Source organism: Poecilia reticulata, chromosome 7, assembly GCF_904066995.2.
Source record: "Poecilia reticulata chromosome 7, P_reticulata-male-v2, whole genome shotgun sequence".
Classification (NCBI taxonomy): Eukaryota; Metazoa; Chordata; class Actinopteri; order Cyprinodontiformes; family Poeciliidae; genus Poecilia; species Poecilia reticulata.
The window spans coordinates 28,025,101-28,049,667 of record NC_088836.1 but is presented as its reverse complement, the minus strand read 5'-3'; the positions used below and the strand labels follow the sequence as shown (position 1 = coordinate 28,049,667).

The 24,567-nt window shown below is 40.2% G+C and overlaps 1 protein-coding gene across 7 annotated transcripts in view; it reads right to left on the bottom strand.

Annotated features, from left to right (window-relative positions):
* Positions 1-24,567, bottom strand: part of plxna2 (plexin A2) — a 217,896-nt gene that overhangs the window by 4,600 nt on the left and 188,729 nt on the right. For all 7 annotated transcript variants that reach the window (XM_081609239.1, XM_081609235.1, XM_081609236.1 and 4 more), the window contains 9 exons: positions 20,418-20,484; positions 20,063-20,209; positions 18,489-18,648; positions 16,377-16,480; positions 10,449-10,548; positions 6,379-6,569; positions 6,099-6,268; positions 5,785-5,997; positions 5,339-5,489 (listed from right to left, as the gene is read on the bottom strand). In XM_081609239.1, coding sequence (XP_081465365.1) covers positions 5,339-5,489; positions 5,785-5,997; positions 6,099-6,268; positions 6,379-6,569; positions 10,449-10,548; positions 16,377-16,480; positions 18,489-18,648; positions 20,063-20,209; positions 20,418-20,484 — 1,303 coding nt within the window. The remainder of the gene's footprint in view (positions 1-5,338; positions 5,490-5,784; positions 5,998-6,098; positions 6,269-6,378; positions 6,570-10,448; positions 10,549-16,376; positions 16,481-18,488; positions 18,649-20,062; positions 20,210-20,417; positions 20,485-24,567) is intronic.

Below are 24,567 nucleotides of genomic sequence, written 5' to 3'. Positions count from 1 at the left end.
TTTCCATGTATTTCATATTATAACCACCTAAAAAAAGTAAACTGGGTTCCCGCCTGTGCATATTAATCCATTTTAAGGTCTATTTGGTGTCTGAACAGTTATATAGTCAGTTAAAGGGACTTTCAGAGGAAGTCTCAAGTGTTCCTGGATCTTAGGTGGAAAAGTATTGTGCACATTTCTATCAACCTTCTGCCTAAATCAGAACTTTGTAGAATCACTTATAGTAGTTTTACACCTTTTCCAGCTTAGAAATACAGACTAAACTTTTGCCTGTTCTTGTTTGCAAAATGGAATAAGCTTGAATAAATTGGGTGTGGAATAGAATAGAATATACTTTATTATCTCAATAGGAAAATTGGCAAAACATTTGCTTTTTTTATTTTTGAAGTCTAGTCACAGATTCTTGTTTGGATTAAGGTCAGTACTTTAATATTCTTATATGTTTGCTTTGATGCAAACCTTTATAGATCTCATCTCCTACTATTTCCACAATTTTATGGACACAAATGAAAAAAAAAAGAAGTTTGTAGTTGTAAATTGAAAAATTGCAAAAAAATAAAAATAAATAAATAAATAAAATTCAAGGGCAGTCTATGTGTCACAGCAGAGTAAAGCTTGAATTTATGAGCCCCTACATGGGCATCACATGAAAGAACATGTCTTTGAAAAAAAAACAGAAATATCATTCCATGTTTTATCTTCTGAGCTCCGTCTTTTAAATTTGGCATTTGTCAAGCCGGGTTCAAAAGGCAGTTGGACGCGCTCTCCTCTCAACTCTCTAATCTCGTGTCAACTTGTCAGGCTGCATCTCTGTCAGCGTGACGCCACCGTACGCAGCAAGGCCTCTTTGTACGAACACAAACTGAAACACAAATGCTTGTTTTCCCTTTGATATGCAGTCCTGTATTCAAATGCCACAACCCAGTTTAGCACATGGTCTCTGAATAGCAGCAGTTTCTGTTTGCGCTTGTTAACTAGCAGAATGCCGTGCTTTTCTTAATAATTAATATTTCCAACAAAATAATTCATAGAGCCATTTTCCGCATTATGTTATGTAAATAATTCTTAGGTACATGACATAAAATATGAAAGTTGGGGGGTGGAGGAGAGATGACAATCCATGCTGTGTTTTTATTTTATCTCATTTTATGTTTAAAAGTGTATAATAACTACCGGTATTCAAATCTCTGCCATTTTTTGTAGAATAGTGGTATAATCTTACATTGATAATCAAGGAAAAACCGAACCTTTAATTTGAGTAAATTTATTCAGTTGGGTGGAAAAAGGCCCATGCCAAGCCATCATTGTTTTTTTGCTAAATCACCTGTGGCACAAATAATTGCACCCCTGCTGTTGATGCTTTGTAGAACAGAAGTTTGCCAATAGGAGAGCACTCAGTCTCATCCTGTGAAATTTCATGGAGTTGGAGCACACAGAGACGGATCTTTGACCATTTCTGTTTCCACAATTCTTCAGCTTTTCTACAGGATTTATGTCAGGCGACTGACCAAAGAAGAAAAGCTGATTATCTGCAATTAATGACACATTTTCATCCTAAGGATTTTCATACATCGTAAGCGAGGGTGCCAGTAAGTACAGAAGGCTATTGTTGTTAACCCTGAAAAGAAGCAGACCTTTTATGTTTCATCCTCTTTGGCAAATTAATTATGTTTGAGGTGACCGTTTCTATTTTCTTCGTTCAAATTTGAATCTTGATGGCCTACAAGTTTCAACATCTCCTGGAGAAGCAACACACTAAACTTTATCTGCGGTGGCCTTTTTCAGCACCACAGTTTTTTATTTGCTTCCTGATCTGAAGCAGAACAAAGTATCTGTGTGCCCACCCACCATCTTCCACTCATCGGTTTTAAGACCTCTTTAACGGCTCGGTGTAATAGTCATAACGTTTTCTCCTCCTTGTCGAGCTCGAGTGAAATCCATTATTAATCTGCATTCCTTTATGCAGGTGAAGCCCTCCTCCCCAAATCCATTTAAGAAGGCTGGTGCTGCTCTGGCCTGGTTACTCTGAGTAAACCAATTAATGAGACTTGATGATGTTTTCTCGCACCAGAGACTGTGGGGGTAGAGGTGCACATGCCACGGTTTGTGTGTGTGTGCGTGCGCGTGTGTGTGTGAAAAATAAGCGCATTTGTAAATGTGAGCATCAGACAATGGCAACTGCAGAGGCAGCAAAAGCAAGAGTGTAAGATTCATGAAGAGCAAAGGGGAAGCTGACTGGATAATGAGCAAAAAGTGAAAAGAAAAGGAGGAAGAGAAATAAAGAGAGAGACAATCAGAGATGTAGAGAGGGAACATAAAGGTCAGACTGAAGTTTCCCACGGGAGGGGCTGACATTACAACCAGCATGTCTCCATAAATGCCTTCACACTCCCTTCCTTCTTCTTTTATACGTTTCCTGTGATCTAATAGTGTGTGTGTGATGCCTGTGATTCTACCCGTGAGATCTACACCGTATAGAACGGCTCTAACTCTGCACTAGCAAAACGACAGCACAGCAAGCTGACAGTTTGTAGACACTCAGTTTCTGCTCAGGTAAGAATCGGTGCGTTGTTAAGCTCAGGTCTTACCAGACCTCTGTGCTTTGGAAGGAAGTTCACTGACCTCGGTAACCTTTGCTAAAAACGTCCTGGGTACACCAAGGGCCTGACAATGCAGGACAAATTTGTGGCTTGCTTTCTTTTGGTTCAAATTATACTGACAATCGGCCTGTAATTGGCAGCTGATTTACTGAAGCAGCAGCTTGTTACACAATCAGTTTGGAGGACTGCCTTCCAGGTTGAATGTGCAACTGAGCGAGAAAAGCGTGTAAAAAAAAAAAAGAGAATTGTCTGACCTCAACCAAGCAAAAACATTAAGAGGCATATGGACAACTTTTTAAATGTTTATTAAGGCAGTCACCCATTTGTCATTTGTTGTGTAGAGTAAAACTAGTAAAAAAATAAAATCTATTAGTGAATTTATTGTGAACACTAAACAAATAGCGTTAATTATTCTACTTTCTGATTTAGAAATATTTGTTAATAATAAAAAACGGAACAGTTTATTTGAGAAAGTTTGCCCAAAGAAAGTAGATTTTGTTACAATGTCATTTTCAGTTGTGGTCTTACTTCTGCTAATCCGCTGAGAGAGAAGCTCAATTTTTTGCTTAGCATCTTAGCGGTTTTGCTAACTTTGAAAATGTTTAGCGCACTTAGCTTCTCCTAACTTATTCTTTCTGGATACATTATTTTAATTCTATTTTGCTGTTTTGTAAACTTTCATTTGAATAGAATTTTGGTGTGAAGTATCAAATTTGACCTTGTTGAGGTGATATACTCTGTTGGTGGGGATTAGCATGGTTGAATCTAGCGTTATAGCATTAGCTTCTCCTAAATTCTAGAGATGTGCCGATCAGGTTTTTTCCTGCCGATCACCGATACCGATCACATAATTATAATTTTTTTTATCATAAACACTACCGGTTACATTATGTGGAAAAAGGAACCATAAATTCACCTTAATTTAGACAAAAACTTGTTTTTAATAACTTTTTCCAAGAAAAAAACAAAACAGGCATTGTGCAAATTGTACTGCTATCTGTAATACTATCTTTAACAGACTGATAACATATGAAGGCTCTGAAGAGGCTAAATAATGCAAAGAGTCAAAATAAAACCTCTCAACATTGGCAAAAAATTCAAGTATAAAACTTAACATTCAAAGGCAAATACAGGTTCCATTACAATAAACAATCCTGAGTTACTGAATGAAAACTTCCTGATAGCATGGCGGCTAGCTGATTACTGTTAATTCTGATTGGCTGTTTCTGACTGAGCAGAGTAATTATGCAGAACAAGGAGGAGATCGATTATTTTTTCAGAGATGATCTGTCTCATGTTAGGACAGCGAAAGTTTTAATACGTATGTAAAATGTATTTTTTTAGATTAGATGCTGCAGCTTTAAGCAGAGGTTCGGTGTGAGAGTCACTACCAGGTGGAGTAGAAGCAGCGCTCCGTCTGTCAAATAGACGGAGCGCCGTCTATTTCACTGACAGCTGCTATGCTGTTGAACCGCGTAGCAGCGGTTCAAACAGCATAGCAGCGAGAGCAGAACCAGCGTCTTACATCGCAGCTTGAAGACTTAAATAATTTTGCTGGTTATTTGTTTAGCTTTCTGACCGTCATGCTAATCCGGGTGAGTGTTTGTAGCTGTGCGCTGCTTTACCTGCTATCTGATCCTCCGTATGTCTTTTTTACTGCAGTGAGCCTCGATGTAGCCAAACTCCGTCAAGTATGGTATTGTTTTTATGTCATATTAAATTTGTTGTGTTGATGCATTTTGACATGCTTCACCCCACGTGCTTCAATTTTCCGCCGCAACACACACACTTCCCCATTCACTCAGTGCGTTATAGTTCAACATCGTTTAGGATTTGTTGTTGCGAGTTTGCGCAGAGTGAAGGAAAGAGGAGACCAGCTGCACAGACAGGCTGCGAAATGAGATATAGGTGATCGGTTTGTGTGATCGGCATCAAGAGACCGTGATCGGCGATCACCGATCATACACTTTTTCACGGAAATCGGACGATTATGATCGGTGGCCGATCGATCAGCACACCTCTACTAAATACCATGTTGGCATAGCTCTCATCTTTTAGGGAAACTACTGTTTATGATTAGTGTTTTAGGGTTAGCGCTACTAACCTTTTAGTTAGTGGTGCCCAACTATATAGTACTATGCCATTTTCTTGAAGCCATTTACTAACTTATGCTGCTCCACACAAATTGGTCTGTAAATGTTTTGCAGTTCTAAAATGAATTGATCTTTTTTGCTGCCCTATATTTGTACACCCCAAGACAAAAATAAGCCATGAATGAAGGGGCTTCAGCTATTTCTTAAAATTTGACTTTTTTAACCAACTGAATAAATACACTCAAATTATGGTTGTATATTAAAAAAATGTTATACCTCTACAATAAAATATTGTGCATTTTTAGAGCTTTTTACTCGTCTTAACAGAAGGTGTTGTTTTGCTGTTTTGTATTGCCTGTGGTTACTTTGTTCCTATGGTAAATAAGCATTAAGCAGAAGTCCAATTTATGTAGTCAACGACAGTGCAATATGGGAAATGTGAGTGAAGAATACAGAGCAAACCTCTGTCACCTTAACCAGAAGGTCAGGTTGTATTGATCTTGCTGAAGCAGATGTAATGTGAACTCCAGCTAATCCAAGCGCTTACAAGATAAACACACTTATTTGGCAAAATTATTGACTACTATTAAAAGAGAAACTTCAGAAAAACTGTGCTCTCTCTCCAGCTGGAGCATTCAGACCTACCTCCTCACTGTACTTGCTGACGTAAGAGTAGATCTCATTGAGAGCGCTGAGCATGTTGAACTCTGTAGAGTGGAGTCTGGCCTGCTCAGCCAAATACGCATTCATGTCCTGATCACTAATCGCCGGCATCCGGGTGATATCAGCGTAGTACCTGGAAATACAGGCAACAGGAACACTTGGAGTCACTCACTGAGTTAATATGATTGTTCGACTGAGCTTTTTATTACTTTACAGTCATATTTTCAAGCCATTACACCACTTGTGCTGACAATTTATGCCTGCTAATATTCACTTGCAGAGTGCTTTTACAGACTGTGTCTGAGAAATGTGAAAGAAAAAAGAGCTTTTTGAATCAATTTCCAAAGATTACCCGGCTTTTTGTGTAAGAGGAGACAAAAAAAAAAGTGTGATTTGGAGTCGATGTTGAATGTAGTGGTTACACCTACCTTTCTACCCAGCTCTTATAATTAGGGATATCTTTAGCGTAGAGTAGTTTATTAGAAGGTGAGTCTTTGCCCAGCCGGTGCTCCGAAGTCGAGCAGGAATCCATAAAGGTCTGAGCTACCACAGAGAGACAGGCGTCCGTGATGCTGCTCTTATGGATGTCAAATACAAACTGAGGGTTCTTGATGACGTTCACCCAGAAACGCAATGGAAGGCTTTAAGATGAAGATGAAAAACATAAGTTAGGGACAGACATGGACCTAACTAGTACCACATTTGTTTCAGTTTTCACAGGAAAAAAAAAAAAAAGTCTTACCAGTTGCTTTTCCATGTGTGACGAACGTCTGTGTCGTAAATGCCATGTCTGTCTGCCTGTTCATCTAGGAAGTCAAACATGTATTTGATGGCCAGGGGAAGCGTACTCCCTCGATGAACCGTACTGAACAACGTCTCAAACAGATCATCGACGAATTTTTGGAGAGTGCCCTGTACGAGGCGATGAAGAGCATGATATCAAGACTGTGCATAACGCCTTGACGTTTGTAGAGGAAAAAGTTCAGCCAATATAAATATTTTTGCGATTGTCACACACGTACCTTAGTTGCCAACAACCGGGTTAGATAAATCTCAGAAACCATCTTGCTGCCTCGATCTCCTTCCTTCTGGTCTCCATGTTCATGGTTCTTCACCAAGTGCCAGACCTTTACACCGCTCTCCAGGTCCGGCGTGATCATAGGAGCACGAGACCTCAGGCTGTCTGGACTGCCCGTGTAACGGAACGAAGAGTCTGTCCGAGATTGAAAAATAATACATTTGTAGAGTTATATATAAGAATCCATGAGGTTCAGTCAGAAGTACATGCAGAAATCATAGGCATGAATGTGTACTTAATTTCAGATCGTTTTTTTTTAAAGCTTTTTCAAGTTTGGAAAGATGTTTAACATAAAACTTAAGATTTAACACACAAATTTGATCCGTTTTTGGCGATACACACACAGTGGAACTGACATATACTGGCATTATAATCATACATGGATCTACATTAAGCTTTAATTAAAGTCTGTAGTGTCAACTTGACAAAGACTATTAACTTTTTGACATCTACCACGGTTAATAGCAGCTTGTAGTTTCTCTTTTCCTTTGTAAAAGTGATTTGGTTAATAGCAGATCTCTTAACAACAAAATGGCACAGACATTTGGGAGAAGATGTAAGCGGAAACATTTTATTTTTAATATAATAAGTACTTAAAGGATGCCGTACAAGAGGGACGAACCTTGTATAAAATACATTAAAATGTCTTCTGGAGAACATTTTATGACCGATAAGACAATTAGTTAAACATTTGGTGACAATAACAAGGAGTATTTTAGAACAAGTTGAAACAAAACATCAAGCATGGTGTTTCCTCAGCCATTCATGTCAGAACTACTGATGGTATGTGCTTTAAAATGTGTGTGTGGTCCAGGTGTGACTTGCTGAAAGACATTTAAAGGTATATTATCGTGGGTGTATGGTTGCATTCAAGCAAACAGATTTCACAGAAAATCACCCCAAAATTCAAACCTTTGTGCCCAAATCCTCAAGAAAAGCTGCTGTTGCCTTTTGCAAAATTAGTCCACAAGAATGGTTGAAATAATTCATTAAAAATATTATGACACTCAAGCCCATGAGGAGATTATGTAAATGCTGAGGGAGAACAGGACTTGTACAGCTTTCCTTTGTTCATCATAACACAACCTCATTTTGCAGGCAGGTTGAAAATAATGCTGCAGATTTACTTCCTGTGATTATTCACTGTTTGATTTTTCTGTCTCCGTCATAAATTATGTGATAATTATCATCTTTTATCTTCTTCATCTACTTATATAATCCTTGGCTCATGAGGGTTGTACCTGGCTTCACTTAAAAGGCATGATTGGCTTTTCTCCAAATGCCATTTTTAAAATAAAAATCTCCGTCATGCCCTCATCAATGCCTCAAACAATCCCCGATTTGCAAAACTCTGTCCTTCACCAATACATCACCCTCATCATGCATCCTTCCACCTCACATTCTCACTCCGAATGATGCCGGTTTTACTTTCGCTAATTAGTCGGCATCTACTCCAGGCAGCAGCGTCTCTAGAGGTTCAGGATCTGAGGATCCCGTTTGAGGATTTCTCTCACCTGGCTTCAAAGGCCGAGCGGAACAAAAAAGCATTAGCTGCCATTTAAGCCCCCTATACCTTTCAAATAAGACCCTACTGCACCCCTTCAGTGTCCACTGGGGATGGAGAAGGTTGAATGCATGCGCCGGGTGGATTGGGATCCCAAATCCGATCTTAATCCAGTCACTGGCTTTTACTCCTCCTCTGTTCCCTTATGCTCTGTGTCTTACCTATTTCTGCAGCTGTTTTCCGAGCTGATCAGTTGTACTCGTGGCATAATGTGAGTCAAGATATACTAAACTCTGAAAATTGCATTAGTTTGAATCCATTTTCTTCTGCCCCAAACGATGATTAATGAAGGTCGGGCTAATGCCAGCAAATTGACTCCTCTCTATCCATCTCTAATGAGAGAAACAATCTTTTAAGCAACCTTTACTGTGATAACTATCATTTCCTTGTAGTGATACCCTCTAACTTTAATGTTTTATTTAAAAGAAGACTACTGAATGCTGAGCAGTGTTTCTAAAGGTCAATTTAGATGAGGACTGTTAATAAATGTCTCCTCACTTTATTCTACACTAAATACTCCAAGTAGATGTGTTGTTTAACCCAGAGTTCACAGGCACACTCTCTCTGTGTTTTCAGTAAATACGTTTAATTGCTTGGAGGAATGAGGGTGATCTTAGCTTGTTAAGACAGTTTAAAGGCAGACTTTAGCTCTTTTCCCCCAGTCCTCATAATTGGCCCTGCTCGCTCTCTTATCCTTTTTCTGTTTGTGTGAAGCATCATTCACACAGAATAATTAGCAATCATGAGTTGCCTGGCGCTGGCGCTGGTGCTGCGTCACTCTGGCAATGGACCAAAATTTGGCACTAAACAGCCCAAAGTAAGTCACACGTCTGACAGTCTGTGAACATGTAGCCACTGTGGCAAATGATGCGTGTCATCGATGTTAAAGAATTGGTGAGTTCAAGACCCGATACAAGGCAAAATGGAAGACTACAGCACTTCATTATACACTATATTGACAGCAATTTTGTAAAAAAAAAAAAAAAAAGGTCTCGACCTTTTCTTGATTGAAAAGAAAAGCATCAATGACGACCCAGATGAAGTCATGCTTAATTACTTCTACTTTGTGTGAGAAACAGATAGAGGTCAAAAATACTTAAACTTTTCTGGGCATATTCATGAAGAAGCACCTCCTGAATAACATGGTTATTCCCTGGGTTTGAAGAGTTAACCAATAGGAGTAGGCTGATATTTTTGCAGAGTGGACAGTCTCCCAACCAGGCTTTTTTTAAGAAATAAGTTTTAAAGGGTTGTTTTCTGATCTTGCACCAATCATACACAGGACATCATCTGAAGCTCTAGGAGTTGGGGTCGTTAATGCTCCATTTGGACACAATTAGATGTTTTCATTTTTAAAAATCTGTGAATCACTTAAAAATATATATTTAATTTCAGAGAGAGACTGCGGTTAAATAGTAAGTTATTATTGCAGATCACTGGATTGTAATCCAATAATCAGTAAATTTCATTTCTTTGAATTTTTTTTTTTTAAGTTTGCTATTCTGAAATCTTTCCGTGGAGTTTGGACCAACTTTATGTATTTTTTTGAAACAGCAAATTCACCAGTGACTTTGTTTCACTTTTGAAACAAAGTCACTAAGTTAAAGTTTCATTGCACTGCAGCCTTTTAACTTCTCTCCCACTGAAACTTGGCAAGACATTGATTACTGTAGTTCACTTAAAATCCATCCCCTTAGTACATTTTCACAAAGTTTGAATTGACTTTACAAAGTCAATTTAAAGTATTGAAGCCATTATAAAAAAAAAAACACTAAGATAAATGCTACATTGGTAAAATGTATTCACATACTGGACTTTGCTGTTTTAAAGGGGAAGTTATCCATCTTTCTAGATCAGTGACTTTCCACTGTTCTGCATGTTTTCGATGTTTCCCTGCCTCCACACACCTGACATAATTAATGAGTTATCATCAGGCTTCTGCATCACTTAATGACATGCTAAGGAGATAATCATTCATTTGATTCAGGTGTGCTGAAGCAGGGAAAACTCTAAAACATGAAGGACAGGCAGTTTGTAGGCATGAGGTTGAAAACCACAGCTGAAGGAGCAATCCTCCTGGAATAGGAAATAAAAATTTCAACAAATAGCACTTATGATTGGAAATGGACACAAATGAAACTACGAGCATGTTACCAGTACGCTACCCTGAACTTATATCTAGTTATTGCAGACGTGGTTGTAAGTGCAGTGGAAATGGAAGAGGGTAAATTGCCACCGGTTCCCAAAGTGCAAACACAGCTTACTTTATAATAATGAAACGCAAACACACTACAGCTCTCATTCTCTCAGATGTATTTTATTTTTTCTCTCTTTGTACTCTAGATCATTAGCAGTTTGAACCTCAAGAGGAATGTAAACAATTTCATAATTACCTATGTTGTACATGTCTCATTTTGCAATTAATGTGGAGCCAATGTGTGCTGACTCACCATATCTGCTGATGGAGGTACGGGTTATGCTCGCCGAAGAAGGAATGTTGTATGATGAGGTTTGCTTGGGGACCAAAGCTACCACGCTGCGATCAGAGACCTGCATGAGGAGACACGGACAATGCCACATTTCACTCCAGAATGCATATCTGCAATTTGTCACATTCTGAAGAGAGGTCATGCTTTACTCAAACAAAATAACAGGTGTATGCATGCATACAGTGTTTTCTGATAAATTATTCAAACTATGAAGATCAGAAGTAAACAATTCTCTTAGCAAAGACTCACAAGAATTCATGTTGCTCCCTGTTGTTCTGCACCACAACCCTGTAGCTTTTTTCAAGCTGAGCAAAGTGCTGCAGCTGCATGATGGTTGTACTCAACATGTCTGTCATTGTCAATTTCAATACTTTCAGAAACATTACAGAGATGAGGTAAGCTTTGGCGCTGGGAGTTTATGCAGAGAGGGGTAATGGTTGATGGAAAAGGAGGCTCAGTGTCTCAGTTCGAGTCCCTCCACCCTTACCATAAATGGTTGGTGAAAGTAACAAAACAAGTACCAGTCAAAAAAGACGATAGGACGAGGCGATAACATTTGAAGACGTTGCTCAGTTTAATCCTTTTCCCTTTGTGAATTATATTTCAGACTTTTTCCCCAGTTATTATAGCTGAAAAGCTGTAGGTAGAACACACAGCGCCCTACAGCACAAAAAAAATGTCTTTAAAATTAGCTTCAAGACTTGATTGTCACATGAGATCATTTATCAGTTTAATTAATGAATGCTACTGCTGCTAGCGGACCAAAACATCTCTGCTTGAGACAGCCAAAACACAGCAAACAACTCGCGGTTCTTCAGCGAGAACCAAAAACAACAAAAGAGCTTGTTGGCTGGCATTTGCAGCTTACCCCGAGGAGGGAATTCTGCTTCAGACCCAGCAAAGACAAACTGATGAGCCTCCAGTAGAGAAATAAACAAAAGGCAATAAATGCCAGGCTCCTAAAGGCACACCTTAGAGAAACAACAGGATAAAAGCAAAACATTTTCCCTTATATCTCTTAGCAGGAATAAGTTATTTTTGCATTTCGGCTTGGAAAATATCACACAGCATATTGTTCATGTTGGATGAAGCTTAAGCTGGGCTACTCCATTCCTCTCTCCCTCTAAACCTTACATTCCTTCTCAGCTGATCTCGCCAGTGAAGTTTCTCAAAGTACAAAGGAAATACCAAATCTCTAACGAGTGAAACAAATGTTCTTTAATCAGAAGTGCAGCATTCTCTGCTTTTAGCACTATTGCTACGTAATTAATTGAAACCATGATATCCTGAAGCCTAACTTAACACATTAACATTAAGCATCAACATCTTTTTAATCTAACTTGCAACAAACTAGTGATAAAGGATCTGGAAAATAATAAGGTCCGAAATAAAAATGATTTAAAAAAATAAGATGTGACATAATGTTCAGTAACAGCATTTTTGTAATATTGTAGTAAAACCCTGTGATCAAATTATCCCTCAATAAAGTATAGAGCACTCTACACAGTTCATGGGTTTTTCCCCTCACTTTCTTTCTCACCTCCACTGTTTCTTGTCAGATTCTGCTCGCCTTAACTTAATTTCTACATCTTCTCTGTCCCACAGCCTGGTCCAATTGGCTGACAGTGCCTAGACCAGCTCTAACACACCATCAGGGTACACTTCCGTGAAGTTTTCACTGCTATTCCTGTGATACATTTTCTCCGGGGAGCATGAAATAGCTTCTCAGTACCCTCTTTCCTTTTTACATCTACCTCCATCTCTCTCTTTCTTTATGATTTTTATGGCTGAAAGAGAAGCGAGAGCAGAGATGGCTCCTTGTGATAGGAGTAAATGATTGAAGGCGTGCAGATTCGCCCTTCAGGGATAATCCAGTGTGGGGCTGATAGTGGGCAGGTGTGATAAGGGCTGTGGACCCCGCCTGTGATAAGACCTTCCATTAGACACTGGTGAGTCGGCCAGACAGCTGAGTGTGGTCATCTTCTACCTTTCTTCCTCCCTCCTGCATTCTCTTAGATCATGATGCCTATCAGAGGAATCACCGCTGCCCAGTAGCTTGGAAATAAACTCTGTATGTGTGCAGCTTCTGTAAAAACTAGAAGGGGGGAGAAAAGTCTGAAGGCAGTTATCAAAAAAGAAAAAGTACTCGAGATTTATTTTATTTTTGACTCAAGGTGGAGTTTGGATATGGAAAACATGTAATTTTTTTGGGACTGTCTGCAAAAGTTGCTTTTAGTGATGTGACTCAGTGCAGCAACATTAACCAAGCATGTCACTTATTTTCATTTCACATCCTAAGACCATAGTTCTCCTTCTGATTAAAGGCTTGTATTCTAACCAAATTGAAAACAGACTCGAGACAACTACAGTGTTAGACTGAGAAACACAGCAATGAGCAAGTTTGTGTTGTACGTTTTGCTGTTCAAAGAGCCCAAAACCCTGAGATCAGTTTGTCTGCAGAGCTCCAGGAGCCGTCGGTCTGCTCTCCAGGTTCCTCTGGAACAAACAAGTCGGCACTCAAATCACCAGACTAAACAGCAGCTAAACCAAAACATTATGGTTATGATAAGTATTTATATTGAATAGACAAATACATAAAGGTGAAAACCTCTAACAAGAGGTTTTCCAGACTAAGCTTGGATTTTCCCTTCTGCTCTGATTTGTCTTTTTTAAAACTGCTTTAGATTTTTCTTGGGTTTCTTGTGTTCTGTTGTACCTTAATTTTTATTTTGTAGAATTAATTACTCTTAGTCACACCAGTCCTGGATTTGTGTTCATCATCTGTTGATTCATTAGCCCTCTGTGTATTAGTCAGTTGCTTTGCAGGTTGTAAAAAGTTATTTTAAAGGTACAAAACAAATAGAATTTTACAAGGTGACAGGCGCCAAGTGAGTTGACAAAGCTATAAGAATAATCTGCTCTGATCTCCAAGAATTTGCTAAATGAAAAAGGCAGTTTGCTCACATCACAGTAAGAGCAAAGGTTAAAATCTAAATTAAAACAGAGGAGAATTAATTCTTCAAAGCTGATCTAATGTTATTCATACAGATGTGAGTATCTTTTGGCATCATGCTCACTGCCCAGCTACCACCGCAGCAAGTCAAATTGTTTCAAGACAGCATTCCAGTGAAAGAAGATTTATTTATCTTAGCTCTGCTGTTTATCCGAGGATTGCCACACACGTATGAGCTACAAGTCTGAACACACATTGTGTGCATATTTGAGAAAAACTTCAATATGCGTCTATCTTTATCCAGGCAGGAAACAAATACAGAAACAGAGAGGAAGCTGTTGTAGAAGAGGAGTCTGGTCCCCTGACTATGAATACAAAAGTGATGAATAAAGATTGTGAACTCCTTTTCAGTTTGTGCATTTAACTTTTTCATTTTAGCGTAGTGGAAAGGTGCGCATTTCCATATCCAGGCTGTGTAAACCATTATTTCCAATGTAACAGTGTAAACAGCCAATGGCATTTCCTAGGTGGCTGTGAGACCTATGAATTTTAATGCCTTCGTCTAGTCCCTGTGTTTCAGCTATGGGAGAATTAGCAAATACTCAGGGTGATGCTCAGACTCACTCTGCATATTTCACTATTTCCCATTTTACCTCTTCTTCCATTATATTCTTTAAGCTTTCCCTCTCTCTCTTGGGTTTAATGAGATGATCCCCTTTGGTGTTCTTTTTTTTTTTTTTTTTTAATCCAGAGCCACATGTGTTGTCACAGCTGCCAGTTCGGCACCATGGTGTGTGACACAAACACACAAGCTCGCACAAGGGGGCTATTGCCAACTCATCCAAACAGTAATGATGCAAAAACATCTCCTTCCAACTCTGATCTCGTCCAGCACCAACTGTCCTTTTCCTCTCTTCCTCCTGCCACCATTTTGCTCTGCAGCCCGTCTCTATCTTCCCTGTAGTGATGCGGTGTTGGGCCTTACGGTGGGTTTTATGAAGGGACCCTCACATCCATGATCAATAGCAGTCCTGTGATCTGCTATTGAGCAAGGGAATAAGTGAAGTGGCCACATGCGTGTTCTGTAGTGTCTCCCTTGGCTAACGATGGCAGACAGACTGCAAGGCAAAGAAGTGCAAAAAAACAACAACAGAGGAGCCCATTATGTGGTAGAAGCAAACACACTGAGCTGCTTCACCAAGAGGAAACACAGAAGAGACCTAATCGAGGTGCTTAGAGGGGGAACAGTCACTGTTCAGCAGAGATGCAACACGTCTGGGTACTGAACCCCTGCATTCAAGCCAGACACTACGGTTTTAACAGGATTCAATGAAACTTTGGTGTTTGAAGCAATAAAATGCTCAGATATCCTAGAAATTACGACAAGCCGTCATTCGGTGTTGTTTCTGGTCTCTTATTAGCAGAGTTGTGTAGAAATGGTTTGATGTAAGGAGACAAAAGTAAGTCACATCAGGTTCAGGTTTGTTTTTCTGTGCTGAAGTGGCAGCAAGGAGACCAAAGTTCATAGTAGAAATTATATTAAACCTTAATTACATTTTCAGAATGCTGATTATTATTGTGCTATTCAGTGTTTTGCAGACATTTTTACTTTGTCAAAATTAAGCATTCCCTAAACTTTACATGTCATTTATAAACACCAAATAAACTACTAATGATGATAACAACAATTAATAATAATAATAATAAGTATAAGTGTATATAATCTTCATGAAAGGCTTCATTGAATTGTTTTCCTTGTCTGCCAAAATGCATGAAATGTACAAAACACAACAGCTTGCTGCTCTTGCACCCCAGAAGTTTCATTGACTTCCATTCAAATCAGAGGGTCTGTTTTCCCTCTAAAAGGGTTGTGAATGTGTGAGAGAAAAGGAAGCGGTGTTGGATCTATTTGCAGTGAGGTGAAATGTTTAAGAAGTAAAGTGTAAATGAGGCCAAAGTCAAAAAAAGTAACAGTAACGGCAGAAAGGAGGGTGAAAAGACAAAGGGGCAACAGAACCTGCATGGTGCCAAGTCCTGTGTGAAGGACACTGTGATGTGTCCTGTCTTCTAATGACTCCCACATCTGCTAAGTTACTCCCACCGTTCCTGAGGGGCAGGAGTTCACAGCAGCTCCCTGTTGTGAGGGCTTCGGTTTTGCCACCTCATGCCTTTTTACTGGCGTCTCCAGGCTGCGCAGTATTGATCTGCGATTCTAACCAAAGCTGCCACAGCCTCTGCTCCTTCCGCAGGTAGCCTTGAATCAAAGCTCATGCAGTCTTTTGACAGATGGCATCCTTCGGCCAAGTAATGAGGGATGGCTGAGCGGGCGCCGCAAAAGATTCATGACCTGTGGAGATGACCAACTTCCCATCTCCTTCGCCTGTTTCCGTCTTTATTTCCTTTTCTTTCGAGCATCTGCCAACTTCCACTTTAGCTTTCCTTCATTCGTCTGCCGTAAACTCCACTGAAAAATATCTTCTTGTTCTCAGCTGCCCTCTTTAGCTCACTACTCTTCTGTCTATTAAACAGGGGGCGGGAGACGAACTCGTGCCCCCAAAGGAGGACAAATTGTTACTGGTGCAGGGATGGAGTGAGAAAGAGACGCTCCTGTCGCCTCATCGTTCCAGGGAGGCGGGAGAAATGTCAGCTGTGATGCAGAGAATTCACCTCTCCTGCCACCTGTACAGTAATTGTACAGGTGGCTATTCCGTGAGTCACTCGGAGTGTACCAGCTATGAGCATGCAAATGAGAGACTGAAAATTGGGCTGCCTTAAAGTCAAGAGCAGGAAATATCAAAGTTTGCTAGAGTGGGCGGAACAATTTCCATAATAAAACCCAAAGCAAAAGTTGGACACAAATTAGGTTTTTCTTGACAAAAAGAAGTTTCAGAGTCAATTAGGGGGAAAAAAAACACCAAACTTATTTAAGTGCTTACCTGGTAGTGCAAGAGTGTGTTGAGTCTTTTCCAGTCGTTTTCAATCTTAGTGGTGATGTCTTCATCCTGCAGCACCACACGAGCCATTCGACCCTGACGCCACTCTGATGACGAAAACACACAAGCAGAAACGTAGTAAGTGAAACATGAAAATAAAAAAGTCAGCTCCTATGTGGCTCAGTCCTGACCTACAGTCATAGAAAAAAATAACTCCAAGTACTGTGTATATGATTTTTAGTCTGATTTTTTGCTCGTGAAACACACATTTCACGCTCCAGGTAGCAAACTTCACGGCTCCGTTTCACTCTCTCCGAGTTCTGCTACATTAAGTGAACTCTACAACACTTCTCCTCCCTCGTCCTCTGGCCGCAGCTCTACAAGGCAGAGGGGACCGACAACCTCTTTGCCTCTACTTATGTTCCTGGCGTTGTTCCAGCTGGCTCCAGGTGAAGACAACTTCTGCCTTCCAATAAGCTTTTAGCTCCCTAAAAAACTAACTCTCACCGACCAAAAAGTTAGCCAAAAAAAAAAGAAAAGAAAGAAAAAAAAAGTAGTATTTCTGCTTATCGATCTTCACCTGATGTCATAGTGGGATGATCATAGTGGTTGCCAGGAAATGGCTAAACGATGACAGCTGGCACAAAAAAATAGCTACTTTTGGGGTGATTTGTTTGCTTACATCAACAACATGTTGGACAAGTGACTGGAAAAATTCAGATGTGGATTCTGAATCATTTCCATTCAGTCAGATGGAGCACGAACATGATATATGGACTCTGATAAAGTTTCTGCTCCAACCAGTTTGGTCTCATATGTTAGAATTTTAGTGGATATATGTTGTGTATGTTTAGTTAATTTCAAGAGTATTTTGGAGTATTAGGATGTGTGAAATCGCATCTATTTCATTAGAAATCTTGGTCACTGGCAGTTCAACCAAAAACGTGACCATAAAATAATAAAAATATCAGCTGATGGCTCAAAGTTTCAAACAAGGCTGAACAGAACCACTTAAAAGGAGACATCATTTTGTTGAAAAATGTTGAGACACAGCTCCACATGCACACAAATGAGCAGATATCTGCAAGATTCCTGCGTGTCCTCAGACGGAGGTTGATATGCATCTTAATTTAACATTCCACAAGAACATTTGAAAGATGCATATTTAGGCAGCCTGCACACTTTAATTGGTACAAGTGTCACAAATGCAGCAGCAGCAGCAGCAGAGTCATCACTGCGGGGAAGAAAGGAAGATCAGATTGAGAAAAGGAAGCTCTGAGAAAATTACTTCCTTTCAAAAGCAAGCAGAAAAGGAACCATATGTAAAAACACCGAGCAGCACTGGTGGAGGGCAGTGACTGAGGCATCATTGTGTAGTAATAAAATGATAATAAGGTTAGTCACAGAGAGGCGGATAACCAATGTAGGCCTCATACTGGGAATGATCATTGATTTTCCCCTTGTTGACCGGGTTGTTATTGCTTCGTGTCTCGTCCAGATGACCACACGATGCCTCTGCCTGGCACAACATGGCCTCAAACTATCCACTAATCTGTGTTTTAAAGAGAATTGTACACCTGCAGAGAGTCTCACACAGATGCAATTACTTTCAAGCAATTATCCGATGGGAGTGTTGTAAAGACACAGATGCGTGCTCATTTGAAATAAGCATGGGACTTGGGGGGGAGGGGGTTATTGTTCTGCACACTTATGTGAAGTTAAAAGAAAATATGGTGAGGGACAGACTGACGGGAGGCGAGGCACGGACAGCAGAGGACGGCAGTGGCAGACTGTGTGGGAGTGGAGTTTAGTTTGTGGCGGCTGAGCCAGACGGTCAGCTCTTACCTGAAAACATGCATCATCAGACGCAATTCTCTATTTAAATCTTTTGAGGCTTGTTGGCGCCGGCAGGTGTGGAAAACATGCCAGCCAGTCAGTTTCATCGAAGCAGCACACTGAGGCTGGTTGGGAGGCTGGAGCACAGCTTTATCGCACTGATTATCTATCCACCATGCTCGGGTGTTCTCTTACTAATGCATGAATCTGTAGGTGTGAAGGACTCTACACCTGTCAGATGGATCTGTGTGTCTTTGAATCGTGTGTTTGGCTCTTTACCCAAGTCCATGTCGACGGCCCGCGGCCGCTGAGAATAGGGCATGTTCTTGTAAACCGCATCAAGTATCTTCTCCTTCACTTGTGTGATTGTGTCGCAGTTCAACACCTTCACGGGAATCTCTGGACTGTTTTCGTTGTCTGGGTTTACACAGTTTAGGATCTGGATTATGAGAAAGGGAAGAACAGAGAGGGGGAGAGAGAGTGAAACAACACAAGAGGGGAGGAGGAAAAAGCTGGTTCCTGACTGGATGCGGGTCCAGCTTGTGGCTTTTCCCTCATTAGAGTCTCCTTGGATCGTAGCAGGAGCTTTGAGAAACCATTTCCGCTCTTACTGGCATCCCAAAATCTAATTTCACACCTTCGGCGGGACACCAATTTCCAGCACTGCCGGGGCATTAGCACATAATGAGCCAAATTCCCAGTCAGAGCAATCAGAGCATTGTCATGTCACATGCTGGTTGTGTGAGAGCTTTCCTTTTTCTATCTGTTCATGATAGAACGTGAGGAGAGGTTTGTTTGGTTTGTTTCAGTCTATAACCGCCTACCCTGATGTTGGACCAACATGGCTTCCTGTGGGACTAATGCTTAATTTTCCTCCCAAGGTAGTGCAGCGAAACACAGCTACACTGCTCTACAAAGGCATTCATGCCCTTTGAACCTTCTTACGCTAAAGAATAACACATTTTGATGTATTTTATTTAGTGCATCTTTTTTTAGAATTGCAGTTTTGCCCAAATACCCCAAGTTCAGTCAGATTATATGGAAAGTGTCTATGGGAACCAACTTTTAAGTCATGCCAACGATTTTTTATTCGTTTTAAGTCTGGATTAGGATTATTAGGAGGTAAATCTCACACAGGTTTAGTCCAGGATTTTCCTGCTTTTAGTTCTATCCAACTTCACAGAAAAAACTGACCAGCTTCTCTGTATAAGATGATTTGTGCAGCACATGACAAATAGTTGTCAATAGATTCAATAGATTCTCTCAACTCAGTTGTGGTTTGCTGCAGCTCCGGTCACCAGTGGATTAAAGCTCTGTGTGTTTTGTTTGTTAGTTTTGGGTCAACAGTCGTGTCTGGACAGGTTTCTGGATGTGCTAAACTCCATTTTCAGATGAAGAAATGTGCTTCTTGCAATGCGTAAAGTTTGGGAACAATCAATCAAGCTTATTTAACGCAGATTTAAATTACATTTAAAATTTGTAACCTGATTAAAAAAAATGCTTATCATCATTTTTATGATGATAAGCAATCTCTGTCTGTATTGTCCTATAATTTATTGTATTTATATTGATTGAGGGATTACAGATTAAAACTACCCTTTATGGTCAACTCTGGCATATTATATAGATGTGCTTTGTCCCTTTTGAAATAAACAAAATAAATGTCATCTTAAAAATGGAAAATGTGAAATAAGTAAAAAAAACCCTGACGCAGTCAGCTGTGGGCCTCTACTTAAAACAAAAGAAGCACTTGAGTCTGTGTGTGTGTGTGTGTCAGCTTGGCAGCATCATGTTTGTCCACGTCTGCAAGCCTTTGTGCAAACTTCTGCCGTGTCTGCTGGTGTGTGACGTACCAGGGTTTTGTACTCGATCTGCTGGCGGATGAGCTTGTCTTCGCTCAGGGAGTAGCGGGCCTCTCCGGTGATGGCGTCAATGGGCCCCTTTTCCATCTGCTGCTTGATGGCGCAGTACAGCATGAACAGCGGCTCCCCTGCACACTCCTGTGAACACGCAAACGCGCACGTGCAGACAAACCCACAGGTTCACACATGACAGAGCACCACGGCGTGAAAAAAAGAAACCTCACCAGTCTGAAAACACAAAACTGCATAATCGCATCTTTAATCTGGAGGCTTTATTAAAAAGATACAAAGAATGGATTTGCATGTGCATCTATAAACACCTCCGCACATTTGTTGGCGCACTCACCTTGAGGAATTTGTGAAGGAGGAAGGCGAACCAGTTCGTGAGCATCTTCTCAGCAACCGACTCTGTTCTGAAATTACATAAAGCAGAATCAAAACAAAATGTAATTGTTGTCTCTCTCTCAATACGTCAAAACTTTCAGAAAACAACAGACTTCCATAATTCATGAGGTTGTGAGAAAACCTAAGGGAGATCTCCCTGACATCTTGGCTATGGAGCAGCCGCTTTTGGTTTTGCTTGTATACTGCCTACAACCCCGTGGTCACAGTGAGAGAACAGAGCAGAGCAAACAGGGGGCATCTCTGCACATAAGTGCGTGTGTGTGCGTGTGTGTGTGCGTGACAGAGCAGGCACGCGTGCAGTTGATTATTCATGTGCGGTTCAACACAGCGGGACATCAGCAGCTGTGACAAGCCTCAGCTGTTGAGAGAGACGAGAGCTGTCACAGCCAGGTAACGCCTGATCGCAGCCAAAACGATCTCTTCTCCTCTCATTTCCTCCCGTCCTCCTCCCCGCCTCCACTGCCCTTCCCAGTCAATCACACATGGAGCTACAGCCTGCTGCTGGGCTTGATTGGCCAAGAAAAAAAAACAACAAAAAAAAAAACACAAAAGTGCACTGACCTCCGACTATTTCTACCACGCAGCACAACTCTGTACCCTTTCATAATTTCTGCTCGTTTTTTGCTCTAAATGCCAAACAAATATCTCTACATCTACCTCATTAGCAGCATCACGAATCACAAGAGAACAGGAGTTAAATAATAAAAAAATAATAATAATACAACTACTAATGAGCACGAAGCTTAGATGAAAGGGTTTGTTATATTCACACAGAGTAGAATAGCAAAAATGAGCTGTTGACTCAGTTTGTAAAAAAATGCTCCCCTGTCTAACTACCTGCAACAATGGCAATAATGACCACCTTATCTTGATGTTGTTATAAATCATCACAAGGTTCAAGTAAAAGACATCAATATTAGGTTGAGCTTGGGGTGAAGTAGAGATGCAGGTGTCGTTTAATTTGATTTTCACTGCATCGAGATGAGGAAACGCTGATTGATTAACAACTATTATCTTTTTGTTAATTTATGACTTCGTTTTGAGGACCAGAAACCATTTGAATGCATAAGTTCAGATGTTTCTCATCCAGTCACCTCGGCAAACAGAAATATTATATGGAGGATGTGGGACTTCCATGCACCCAGTTGTTTGGACTTTGGTAGGAAGCCGTAGTACCTGGAGAAAACCCACATATGGAGGAGAACCTGCAAATTCCTGAGTTGAGATTTGAACCCAGAACCTTCTTGCTGCAAGGCAACAGTGCAATGTTCTGCAAATGGGGCTCCATCATGGAGCCCCATTTGCAGAACATGCTAAACTAAAAGAAAATCCATAACACGATTCTCCCCGGAGGAACTGACATAATCGATTTGTAATTACATAACAGCCTCATAATTAAACTGAATGGAGCGCCTAAAAATAATGTGGTCAGTGTTAAAGCAAGCTGATTGAAGCATCCTCATTCATGTCAGTCAAATTTACATAACTATTTTAACTTAAAATCGGATCTTTTCCAGTTTGAAGTTCCAACACAAAAAATTATCTTGGTATTTTTATGACATAAGTTGGAAAAGATAATTGTGAAAAATAAACTGATTCATCATATCAGCATCAACTGTGGGTTTTATAATCTTATAATATTATAGCATATAAGACACACCTTGGTACTTTAAGAACAGTAATCTTAGAAAAAAAAAAGATCTTTTCTGGAGTGAATTTATATGGCAAAAATGGGAACCTTGGAGAAACAGTTATATAGCAATAAAAAGGCCCTGAAAAGTAAATTACACAGGAGATGCTCTCTTTGTATTAGATTGTCTTTGTATGAAACAAGCTAAGGGAGATACTAAAAGAGCAGGTTTCTTGTGTATATAAGCGAAAATAAAATTAAATACCACACTTCTTGAGATTAAAATAGTGTTTATCTACTGTGTGCTACAACATAGTCTGAACTAAAAGTACTGCTATTTCTCCTCTTTGCTTGAATGCTGAATAGCACAACTAACAACCACAATAAAGTGTATCTGCTGTGTTTAAGACTGCGACGCTTTATGATTGCTACCTGGTTGCAAGTGAGCCCTGCCATAAAGCTCTGTGTGTGATCGCAGCCAATTTCAGGGACAATGCATTAAAACAGTTCCCTTTATGCAACAATAAATTACTGTGATTACTCTGGTGGATATGGCGAAGGACCCAGGCTGACCTGCGGATTACCGTGAATCGAAGCAGCAAGGTATTAAAGGCAAGTTAGAGGCTTCCACACCCTCAACAATGCTGGGGATGATTACACCTGAAGCGAGATTACTACTATTATTGGAGGTAATTGCGTTAAGTCATGTTTAAGGTGTATAAGCAGGAATCTGGAGCTGAGGCAAAAGCACCAGAAGGATTGTCTGAGTCAGGGAGGTCACGCTAGCTAACACTTTAGTCACCGAGATGAGGAAGAGTGTCAGTCATTCTCCGTTTCTCATTAAAACAGGAAAGATTAAGGATTTTCATATTTTACAATTCAACTCATGGATTTTTTCCCCCCCCTCTCAGTTGCACGACTATAAAGCTGGGGTTATATTTTGTTTTGAATGATGCATGACTGTCTGAGCTTTGATGATGTCTCCCACAGCCGGAGGCTACTCCCCTGTGAACGAGTCCACTGGCCAGTCTATTGGTATCTCGCTAAGAGAGGAACTGGATGAAAGCCCATTAAGTGTGATGCTTCAGCAGGGGGTTGGGCAAGGGTTGACGGGAGGTGGTGTAGATAAGTTCAACCCGTTTAACATACAGGATGGGAGAATAAACACTCCTCATATAGGGAGGAAGATGCAAACATATTTCTCTCTTCTACTCAATATCAATCAATTAACTATTGTGGAAATTTATTTAAAATCGTATTTTGTCAAAGTAAAATAACAGGAATTCGATGCACAGATGCAGGTTCTATACTCACTCAATATAAACAGAGATATCTGTTGGGGAAATTCAAAACTTTTTTTGCAAACTACACCTTAACCACTGGCTTTCTGTTGGCATTTAGAAGCTTCTTGTATATCTGTGGTTGGATATTTGACCATTCTACTGGGTGGAGTTCATTTGAACTAATTTATTTGCAGGAGCTTTACTTTACCACAGTGGGGCAGAGGTAGAGGTAAACTTTAGATTAGGCTTAAAGGTTCTGACCCGACCCAGCCTAAACCCCGTGTCCAAACCTGATCTAAACCAACTAAATAACTAATTAGAGGCCAAAGCCCAAAGTAAACCTCGGATTTCATTTTGAACTGTTACCAGTTTAAAATCCTTCAAGACTTCTGACTTTACTCTTTGCAGGCTTATTAGTGTAACTTCACTTAGTTGTAGCTGTTGTTTAAAATCTCTCAGCTCCAGTTAGTAGCTTGTTGTAAATGCAGGACGAGTAAAGCGCAAATCTTATGGGATGTGTGATTGGTAAACATTGATTTCAAGAGGAGTTTTGATGGGAGATTGGAATTATTGTGGAATTATTATGAGCCACCATAATTTGCAAATTTCCACCAACCAGCTGTTGATTTGAGAAGAAGTTATAGAATTTGATGACAGCAGTCCTTTATTCTGCTTTGCTTTCAGAACATTTGAAAACAAATCAATCAATGCAGTACAATGATCTTGGGGTTGAAAGCCTAAATTTAGAGATCTTCAAACATACTACTTGTCATTGTGTCTAAATAGTTCAACTATGGGTTTGTCTGAACATCACAATTTTCTCTAGAAGACATTTTGGCTTGTCCATGTAAGCCAGGAGTGTCCAAAGTCGGTCCTTGAGGGCCAGCATCCTGCATGTCGTTAGGCCTTTTAATGATCCATCATTTGATGCAGGTGTGTAAAACCAGGGAGTGAGAACTAAAACATGCAGGATGCCGACCCTCAAGGTCCGACTTTGGACACCCCTGATGTAAGCAATTGCATATTTCAGTGAGTTAAAGTTGTTGATTTTGCTACACTGGCTTTGGTTTAATAGCACATGCTGAGGAAAACATGTCGCATTGTGGACCATAATCTGGGTTTAAAGACTTTCCAGATTTGGAATGCTTAAGTCTTGGTGGTTTTCTGGGACGTTCCTA